The sequence below is a fragment of the Molothrus ater genome, chromosome 11, assembly GCF_012460135.2.
Source record: "Molothrus ater isolate BHLD 08-10-18 breed brown headed cowbird chromosome 11, BPBGC_Mater_1.1, whole genome shotgun sequence".
Lineage (NCBI taxonomy): Eukaryota > Metazoa > Chordata > Aves > Passeriformes > Icteridae > Molothrus > Molothrus ater.
This window is the reverse complement of record NC_050488.2, coordinates 6675408-6686142: the sequence shown is the minus strand read 5'-3', so window position 1 is coordinate 6686142 and position 10735 is coordinate 6675408. Positions and strand designations below refer to the sequence as shown.

General features: G+C 51.8%; 1 protein-coding gene across 5 annotated transcripts in view; it reads left to right on the top strand.

Moving 5' to 3' along the window:
- The first annotated feature begins 393 nt into the window (after positions 1 to 393).
- Positions 394 to 10735, top strand: part of POC1A (POC1 centriolar protein A) — a 53906-nt gene continuing 43564 nt past the window's right edge. For 4 of the 5 annotated variants that reach the window (XM_054516081.1, XM_036391211.1, XM_036391210.1 and 1 more), the window contains exon 1: positions 9950 to 10003. In XM_054516081.1, the coding sequence (XP_054372056.1) occupies positions 9986 to 10003 (18 nt within the window). In that variant the 5' untranslated portion in view covers positions 9950 to 9985. Of the gene's footprint in view, positions 781 to 9949; positions 10004 to 10735 lie in introns of those variants that run through there. The other variant, XM_036391213.1, reaches the window with a different exon arrangement.

The following is a 10735-nucleotide window of genomic DNA, read 5'->3' as shown; positions in this document are numbered from 1 at the left end:
TTCCCTTCAGCAGTTTCTGCTTGGGCTGCTCCCCCTGCCAGGGCACCACTGAGATCAGTGGTGAGATCAGTGGCAACCATCACTGAGATGTCACCTGCAATGTCCCCACAGCACAGGCACCACAGGGCTATGCCAGAACATTCCACTGGAACCCACAGTTAGCCATGGCCAGTTGGCTTTTGCCCACTGACTGGGAGAACGAGGTATGGCTGTGCAGGGCGATGGCCAATGAGGGAACCTTCAGTCCACCTGTGAGAATAGAAAAGCGAGCTGATTCCCCCAGAAACACCAGTCCTTTCTGCTTCAGATGCACTGGGGCAGTGGGCTGACATGGCTGCTCCTGGCCTTCCAGAACAGGGGGAAATTGTGCCCTGTGACACTGCCATACAAGCAATGGAGGATGAGCAGGACATCTGGAATGGCAGTGACAGACACAAGACCAAACGAGCTCCTGCTGTTTCCAGTGAGAGCACAGGCAAAGACAATCAATTCTTGCCCCTCTGCTTTCCAGAGAAGCTTTGGAGAATGCTGGAAAGTGACCAGTTTCGGTCCATTTGGTGGAGTGAGGGTGGAAAATGTGTGGCCATCAACAAAGATCTCTTTGAAGTGGAGGTGCTGGGCAGGGGAGTTTGCCAGCGGGTTTTTAACACGCAGCACATCAGGAGTGTTATTCGCCAGCTGAACCTCTATGGATTCACCAAAGTGCAGCGGGATTTCCAAAGATCTGCCTCCCTGCCTGAATTCCTATCAGAGGAAGCAGCAGCTTCTGCTCACAGCCAGGTACAGCAGCTGCTCTGCACAGCTACTAATGCTTGTGATAATCTGGGGGAGGAGAGGGACCTTCACAGCAAATAAGGCCTTGCCATAGAAGAGGTGGGGATGGGAGTGAGTGGTCTGGTTTTCATTCCTTTCTCAGCCTGTGCTCAGGCAGATTTGAGAGAGGCTTTCTGACTAGTAGAAATGCAGATAAGATACATTTCAGTGAGAGCGACTGAGTTTTAACCTGTTTAAGGGACACGCAGACTCAGTGTAATCTGATTTCTCTGAATGTCTTTGCTCCATGGCTGGCTGTACCAAATCTGAAACCTCCCTGTGGCACCTGCCCAATGCCAAGCAGATGCATCCAAAGATCATGGGGTTACCTGCCTGCTCACATCTGCACTGAAGCTGCTGAGAAATAGTGATATTTAGCTTTTGAAAGCAGCTGTTCTGCTTTGGTCCCCAGAAGGAAAAAACCTCAGTTGTGATGGCTGAACACAATGGTCACATAATGCTTTAGCCTGAGCTTTAAGTTCCATATTTAAGTTCAAAGTCCTTTTCCTTAGCCATGCTCCTCTTTTGCAATTCAGAGTCCTAGTTCTTGCAGCTTGGGTTTTTCCAGTCTTGGAATAGTAGCAACTAACTCTTCTCCTTGTTTTAGATCCTCTACTACTATAACCCCAGCTTCAACAGAGCACATCCCTGGCTGCTGGGAATGTGCAAAAGGAGAGCTGCCCTCAAACAGAGAACCCTGTGTGCAGCAGGGTTGGATGAAAGGCCCCTCCAAAAGCCCAGATGGTCAGTGTGGAGGGACATGCAGGTGTCAGCTGAAGCCCATCCATCTCCACTGGCAGCTGCTCCCATGCTTCTAGAGCCTCCTGGAGCGCTGTATGGATATAAAGTCTGATAGCCACAACCTAATAGAGTTGATAATAAACTGTTTGAACAGTAAACCTTTCTGGTTGTCCTGTCCTAACTGAACAGTGGAAAACTCTCTTACATCGTTCTGTGTCTTTAATGTCCCACTTATCCTTTAGTGGCCTCAGCAAGACAGATGTCCCAGCACAAATGTGGCCATGTCATGCTAGCACAAAGAGGTGCAGCAAAGGCTGAGCTCCTGTTGGCACTGGACAGAAAGGAAGCCAGGAGCTTCTTTCTCTCTCTGAGGATAAGATGTTGGAAGGGTAAATGATCTGTGCAAGGAAGCAATTGGTTTGGGTGGTAGGCAGGGAGCCCACCACTATCTCGTTCTGCCTGCTTCAACTGGCTTGGAAATAGAAAGAACCACTATCCCCTCACACAGCTCAGTTCACAGCAGGAATGTCCAGCTTTAGTAATTATGGTCTTTCAGAGGGGGGAGATGCTCAGGTGGGTGCCATTGAGTTTATGCTCGTTGGAACAAGGGCTGCTCTGACATTCTGCAAACAGGTGCATCCTTCAGCATGTAAAGGCAGCAAATGTAACAGATATTTGGGGTTGTTCTGTGGTCTGCTCTGGTCACACTTACCTGCCATTCCCCTCTGCAATGTGCAGGAATGGTGTGTGGGAAGGAGAGAAGGCAGCTCTGGGTATTCAGGAGGTGCAAGGCTCCTGAGAGTGTAGAGCTTTAGAAGAAGCACTGGGCAATTCTGTGCTTGCCTGTGCTGACCAAACTCTCCTGTCAGCAGGAGCTTCTCTAGGAAGGTTGATGTTGCCCTGCCTACTCTGCTCTCAGCATGGCTGAGTCTTCATCCTTTTAGTTTTTCCCACGTGATACATTCCACGGACACCTGAAACTCTTCAGCAAGGTCTGACTGATACCCTCTTCTAATCTGCAGAGTGGAGATCCAGATTTGTGAAATTCTGGGACAAAGAACTGTTCGATAAGATTAGAGGCTTAAAAGTCAGGGCCAAATGTGATCCAGCCCAGTGATCAGTGTTGTTTGGAAAGCAGCCCCATGGGGATGGGTGATTTCTGGAACATGCTTCCATGGCACTGGCAATACTAACCTGCTTTTAGGTGGGTGGTGCTGGACCATACAGTGTTACCTGCCCTGGCCAGGCCAGCCCCAGGGTCTGTGTGGCAATGAACCCTGCTGGGTGCGGGTGCTGGACATGTGCCCCATGAGTGAGGAATTCCATGTCCCAAAGGTTTCAGCTTCACTCCTGTGAACTCAGCTAGCATTTTCCTAGCACTAGTTTTTGTGCACTTTGGGCTCTGGGTTGATGCAATTGTGAGTTCAGCGAAGCCTGAACTCTGCTCACCCCTGCAGACACCAGCAGAGAAAGTTCAGGGACTGAAAGCAGCCACCTGCCCTTGCTCAGCAGGATCAGCACAGCTGAGCCACCTGTGCTGGAGACATTTTAAAGCCAGGTTTGATCTACATTCCTGTAACAGATTTTAAGATTTTATAGTGGCTTAAGACACTAGAACTAATGTAAGTGGTCAGAGACAACTTTGTAGATGCCAAGAGGCTGCTGATGGTATTCTGGCTGGATCCAGCTTGAGGTTTTCTCACTCCTGGATTCTTCTCCTCTTTAGGCTAGTTCTGGAAACTGCAGGCATGTACGAGCTCCCTTTACTTGCTCTCTCTCAGATGGCTTAAGAACTGTGTAGCTCCACAGAGAGAGTAGCAGTGTATTCCTCTGGTGCTTCTGCATGGATCCCCTTGCCACCTTCCCCTCAGCCATTTGGATGAGCAGTGAGTAGTACAAATCCACTGCAAAGATCAGGCAGCAAATAAAACAGGGTATTGCAATTAATTCTGACTCTCTGCCTAGCAGACGCTTCAAATCTGAAGCAGAAGTATTTTCTCTTAAGTGTCCGGAGCAACTGCAGAGTCCGGGCTTTGCAGACCTGCTGAGTGCTGAGGGGAGAGCGCCCCCAGCCCTGTCAGCTGTTTCCTGCTCTTGCTGTAATCAGCTCCTGTCACTTTCCTCCCTCTTTCCAAGGCACTGATAACAAGCACCTGGGCAGCCAGGTGACCTTTGTCTGAGCTTCCTCTTTAAACTCCCTTGGCTTTTGCTTCATTGCCTGGTTGTTATGCAGTAGTAAAGATCTGCTCCGATAGCAGTAGAGGCTGCTCCCCTTTCCTTTCTCTTCTTTATGGAGCATCAAAGCTCTCTGAATTTGCTTGAACAGATTTGCATTTAGGTCAGGACTTACTTGAGTAAAAGGTTGGTATTTTTCTTCCTCCTGTCTTTCTCTTAACTCTGTAAGGAAGGGTAATAAGCGCAAAGGCAGGTGGCAAAAAGAAATATGGGCTATAAATAAACAGGTTTGGTACACAGGGGAGGACAAAGTCATTAGTAAGAGAAAAAATAACTGATGTGGCAGCAAGCTACATCTTCAGCTGCTGTAAAACAGCCTCTCCCCATGGAAGCAATGGGACATGTCGCTGTCATCAGCTGAGCTGCTTGGTGGGTCTGCTCCCTTCTGCAGTGTCTAACCTGTCTGTAGCTGCCCCCTTCCACAGCAGCAGTAAAGGAGGTTGGACAACAACTCTCTGTGCCATGAATCTTCATCTACATTCTTTGGCTCCTTGTAGCTGTGTGCTTGGGCTGCCTGCATCCCTGCTGTGCTCTCTGGATGCAAAGTGCCAATACAAAGGTGGCTGTAACACCCCAGATGGCCATTTCAACCTATGCCAGAGCATTGCAGGGCTGGTTGCCCAATGCCACTGCCTCCATCTCCAGGATGTATTGGGATGGGACACAAAACAGCAGTGAAGGAGCCATGCTGGGATCATGGGGACAGGATGACCTTGTTGTGAGAGTGCTGCTAGCAACTGGAGCCCTGGGTGTAGGTGCTGGTTCCATTTTAGTGTTTGCATTGCATTCACCAGCTCCATGTCTCTTGGAGCTTCCTTTGTAGATGGCAAAATACTTCTTCCCTTCACTGGTCTCATTGAGAACCTCAGCTTTTTCAGAAAAACTCTCATAGTGGCTTTCTGAAGCTTTGCATGCTGTTCTTTGGAATATTCTTAGCACTGCAAAGGTACAACTAGGTACTGGTATGCTCAGCAGTTTAAGTATTAACAGGACACGTGAGAACTGGGGTTTGCCATATAGAATTGGTAAACATTAAGTTTAGTTGCTAAACTTAGACCCACACACTCTAGAGAGAAATCCAGGCTTTTATGAATTGGGCTTGAAGTCAAAGGTTAACTGTCATTTCATGCAAGAAAAACTCACCTGAATTCTGAGTGTGTCTGATGCTCTGCAATAGCTTTTGCAGCATGCAGAAATCACAGCTTTGGCAGGGCTGCCAGTGCAAGGCTCTGTCGATGTGACAGAGGGGGCAGATCCTGGGGCTTCTGGTCTCTTTCTGATTCACTGCGACAAAAATAAGCCCAGGGAAGGACTTGCTGAGAATTACTAGATAATGCCTAAAGGTGCCAAGCTGGGAAGTGGCATTTAAAAGAGGCACGCTCAGAGCTTTTATCACGCAGAGTTACGGTATTCTTCCCAAAGAAGCTGCCTAGATGGGCCTGATTTATCTCTAATGAAGCCGTGCTGCATTTCATCCCTTTTTCCTGCTGGCTTTTCCCTCTCTATCCAGGCGAGGCTGCTGCGGCCCCCGCCTGCCCTCCGGTGGCCACCTGAGGAACGGCAGGAGTCCCTGCGGGGACAGCGGGGTGACAGCGCACGGCCTGAACGCCCCGGCCCTGAGGAACGGCAGGAGTCCCTGCGGGGACAGCGGGGTGACAGAGCACGGCCTGGGCGCCCCGGCCCTGAGGAACGGCAGGAGTCCCTGCGGGGACAGCGGGGTGACAGCGAGCGCACGGCCTGAGGCCCCGGCCCTGAGGAACGGCAGGAGTCCCTGCGGGGACAGCGGGGTGACAGCGCAGGGCCTGAGGCCCCGGCCCTGAGGAACGGCAGGAGTCCCTGCGGGGACAGCGGGGTGACAGCGAGCGCACGGCCTGAGGCCCCGGCCCTGAGGAACGGCAGGAGTCCCTGCGGGGACAGCGGGGTGACAGCGAGCGCACGGCCTGAGGCCCCGGCCCTGAGGAACGGCAGGAGTCCCTGCGGGGACAGCGGGGTGACAGAGCACGGCCTGGGCGCCCCGGCCCTGAGGAACGGCAGGAGTCCCTGCGGGGACAGCGGGGTGACAGAGCACGGCCTGGGCGCCCCGGCCCTGGCTGGCTCCGGGACACCGTGTCTGAGGGACTGGGAAAGCCCCATCCTGCCCAAACTCCGGGCAGATAATGCCACAGGGATGTTTGAATGGCTGAACTGGGCTATTCAAGAGTATCAACTTCACTGCTGGGCCCAATGTGTGCTTGTTGCTCCCAAGGGCCCCTTTTTCCCTCTAGGATTTTCTTTAATTATTAATTAATTTTCTTAAATTCTTTCTCTTTTGACATTTGCTCTGAACTCCCACAGGTGGGAGTGTCATGCCACTGATCTGCTGTCCCCTCTGGCTGTTGGTGTTACACAGTGGCACCCCAGGGCTGAGGTAAGCAAAGTAACCATCCGTGGCCACCATGGATGCTGCTTGTGTATTATCTAGAAGGCAGCTTGGGGTGTTTTTTTGAGTGGTGTAATCCTTCAATTAAAGCAGATGTTCCCATTTCCTGCTTTTATAAGTGGGAGTCCAATTACAACGTTTCTGTTTTTTTATTTCTTTAAAATGGATTCTTCCAGACCTCAAGCATATTTAGCATCATGTATATCTACATGTGGTGGCTGTAGATATAGATTTTATTTCTCTAAAATGGATTCTTCCAGACCTCAGGCATATTTAGCATCATGTATATCTTCTTTTTTTATTTCAGTACAGAGAAAGAAAAGCTAATGCTGAAATGCCAAAGAATTTAATGAGGAACAGGTCAGGCCACACTAGAAACCACTTCAAACTTGCAGATCCAAAATCCATGGCTATGTGGGCAGAAGGGCCATGTCTGGGGGAGGAATGTATCTCTTCAGATGCAGTACCTCAAAGGGCAGGGAGGAATGCAGAGCTTTTCAGGCACACAAACACCCCTGAACCAGCAGACTGTCTGCTGCAGGAAGGCAGTGCATCAGGGAGAAGGAGGGATGGCTTCCCTGAGAAGACCCATTGATGGAATTGTGTTCATGGCTCTGCATTTATGAACAAAGCAGCAGTGATTCAGGTAAAGTAAACCAGAACATCTCTTGACCAGATGGCTTGAGTGAGGGCTTGGGCTTTGTTTCCCCAGCCTGATTGCTGGGCCGTTCATGGATGGAATGGAAACTACTGCTTTGGGGTCTCATGCCAGAAATTAAGCAAGTGTGTCCCCTGCTCCATCTCTCCCAACTAGTTTTAAGCCCACTAGGTAAAAAAGTGCAATCCTATTCAAGAAATTTGCTAAGACAATGGGTTGACATCAATGAATCCCTGCTGCTTTGGGGCAGGAGATATCAAGAAAATTATTCTCCATGCTATCACTGCTGTTTCTGCATTGCAGGGATCCAGGGAGCCTCATTTCTGCAGGTGTGAGAGGGGCCCAGCCAGAAAGCTCTCCAAACAGGGCCCAGGGATGCCCAAGGCTGTAGTGGGATAGGAAATAAGAAAATAAAGATAGTGTAGAAAGTAATCTTACCCCTAAGGAGTTGCAGCTGGGCCAATTATCAAGGATTAGGAGCAGGCCTGACTTTAACAGGCCACACCTGTAAGCAATGAGAAGCGTCTATAAAAGAGTGGGGTGGCTGCTTTGTGAAGAAGAAAGAGTCAGTGCTCTGAGGAGCTGCCCATGAGAAACACCAAGAAGGTATGGAACTTTTGTGATAAGGCAATAACAGTATGGAGTAAGATGACAACACGAGGCTGCAGCCATCCCAGCTCCTCCCTGGTGAGGACCCACTCCTGGTGCAGCCAGACACAGCCCAGGCCTCTCCTTGCCCACAGCCCCTCAGGACAGCTCTGTGGGCACTGCTGGGCTCTGGACTCCCACCACTGGTGGCTCTGGGACAGAGAAGCAACAGGAGAGATCAGCCTTTACAGTTCCCTTCAGCAGTTTCTGCTCGGGCTGCTCCCCCTGCCAGGGCAGCAGTGCCAGCCATCACTGAGATGTCACCTGCAGTGTCCCCAGAGCAGAGGCAGCACAGTGATACACCAGAACATTCCATTGGAACCTGCTGTCTGTTGGTGCCAGTCGTTCTTTGCCTGCCAGCTGGTGGGGCACAGCCGAGCTGTCCAGGGCCATGGAGCGAGAGTTCTCGTCCCTGCGCTTTCCACAGAAGCTTTGGAAAATGCTGGAAAGTAGCAAGTTTCAGTCAATTTGGTGGACTGAAGGTGGAAAATGTGTGGCCATCAACAAAGATCTCTTTGAAGTGGAGGTGCTGGGCAGGGAAGGACAGCAGGTCTTCCACACACAGAAAATTAAAAGTTTCATGCGACAGCTGAATGCATATGGATTCACCAAAATGCAGCAGAATTTCCAAAGATCTGCCTCCCTGCCTGAATTCCTATCAGAGGAAGCAGCAGCTTCTGCTCACAGCCAGGTACAGCAGCTGCTCTGCACAGCTACTAATGCTTGTGATAATCTGGGGGAGGAGAGGGACCTTCACAGCAAATAAGGCCTCCTCATAGAGGGCCATTTGCAGGTTGAAAAGAAGCCACTTTTCATAAGGGGGCTTATAAAAATGAGGGAAAGGGACTTTTAGTGCAGGCAGAGAGTGACAGGACAAGGAACAGCGGTTGTGTAGTGAAAGAGGCCAGGTTTAGATTGGCCCTTAGGAAGAAATCCTTCCCTGTGAGTGTGGTGAGGCCCTGGCACAGGGTGCCCAGAGAGCTTGTGGATGCCACATCCCTTGAAGTATTCAAGGCCAGGCTGCATGGGCATCTGAGAACCTGGGATAGTGAGTGGCATCCCTGCCAAAGGCAGCAGGGTTGGGACCTGATGATTTTTAAGATCCCTTCCAACCCAAGACAGTGTGTGATTCTGTGATGGAGAGGATGGGGATGGGAGTGAGTGGTTTCATTTCCTTCTCTGGTTTTTATTTCCTTCTCAGGCATGTTTGAGTGAGGCTTTCTGACTGGTAGAAATGTGAATAAGATATATTTTGGTGAGATCTACTGAGTTTGAACCCATTAAAGGCACAGACAGGCTCAGCATAATGTGATTTCTCTGAATGTCTTTGCTCTGTGTCTTGCTGTATTAAATCTGAAACCTTCCTGTGGCACTTGCCCAATGCCAAGCAGATGCATCAAAAGACCAACAAGATTACCTGCCTGCTCACATCTGCACTGAAGCTGCTGAGAAATAGTGGTATTTTCAAAAAGCTGTTCTGCTCTTGAAAATCCTACACTTCTCTGCTCTCAGGAGGCAAAACCCCAGAGGTGGTGATGCCTGAACACAACCATCTCAAGCTTTAGCCTGAGCTTTAGGTTCTACACAGCCCTCAGGGTACATGACCCTCTGCTGCAGTTTGGAGTAACCAGGGATATGGTGGCAACTAACTCCTCTCCTTTGCCTATTTTAGATCCTCTACTACTATAACCCCAGCTTCAACAGAGCGCACCCCTGGCTGTCAGAAACATGCAAGAGGAGAGGTGTCCTTAAAGGAAGGGGCCTATATGCAGAAGAGATAGAGGAAAAGCCCCTTTAGAAGCTCAGATGGTCAGCCCAAGCTTCATGGAGAGGCAGATCTGGGCTCCACACAGGCGTCTGCTAGAGAGCAGTCAGTGTCCAGTCTGTAGTGTCTAATTAATAGCGCTGTTCCTAGATAGAGATGAATAGAGTTGGAAGAAATTTGAGTTGGTATTAAACCACTGGAAGAATAAACCCTTCTCGGTTGTCCTGTGCTCTTTCCACAACCCCGGGGTGAGCTCCTATTTGGAACACTCACAGGCCAAGCAGAAGCAACTGATCTCCCAGCAGCTGAACCACTTCTTGGAAGTGAGCAGCCCTAGAGAGCACGGCTTTGCGGTGCTCCCCTGGCTGCGATCCGGAGACCGCCTCACCAGGCTCGGGAGCCATTCGGCCCCAGGGCAGCAGTGACACAAAGGAGAAGGGTAGTCGGCACTGAATAGGCTGCCAAGATAACGGCTGTAACAGCGGCGGAGGGGGCTTTCCCAACGCCCCCCAACGACCTGAGTCCCCTGACGGGCCCAGCCGTGCTCAGAGGATCCCGCTCCCACACACGGGCCACTCCCCGGCCCTGAGGGGCTCCCGCCCCGGGCCCGCCACGGCGCCCTCAGGCCAGGCCCGCCCCTCGCTGGGCGGGGCCGTTGCTACGGGGCGCGAGCGGCGCGGGAACCGAACGGCGGCCGCGGGGCGTCATGGCCGCCCTGTGCGAGGTGAGCGCCGGCCGGGCGGGAACGGAACGGAACAGCACAGCCCGTGTGGGGCTGCTGAGGCGGGACCGGGGCATCCCGCCGAGCGGGGGGGCGGCAGCGGCAGCCCTTGGGCCGTTGTGTCCCAGCTGGGAGGGTTGTGACTGCCCGGAAGAGTGAAAGGGGAAGGCAGGGCTGGTGCCGGCCCGGGCGTGTCTGGTGCTCTGGGGGGCTCTGAGGCCGCGGTAGCGGTGGGAGGCAGTGCTGGTTTAGGGGGGTTCAGCGCTGCTGTGGGGTGGCATCGTGCAGGTGGGGCTGGGGACAGAGGGGCTCGAGGAGTTTAATGCTGGGTGGAGCTTAATGCTGGGGTAGCCCTGGATGTGGGGTGCTTTGCAGCCGGGGTTGGTCTGTGTGTGTGCAGGCTGTTGGAGGGGTTCCGGATCTCCGGGGGGCCGGGGCTGAGCGGGGAGCGCTGCCCTGCTCTGGGGCTGGGTGCTGGGCTGGGCTCTGGTCAAATCCTGAGTGTGGGGATTGCCAGGAGGCAGGGGCAGTGTGTGTGAGAGCAAGGATTGAAGGCTGACCAGCCTGTCCTGAACCATTTTCAAGTGTTAAAACCTCTTGTAATAGTTCTCTCAGGTCTTTGTTTTTTTGCCTGACCTCCGACTTTTGTTGGCCTTTGCAGCAAGGTGCTGTGGGAAGGGTTAGGTGTCAGTCTGTTTTGCTGCAATTCTCATTTGTCCTGCCTGTTCCAACAGG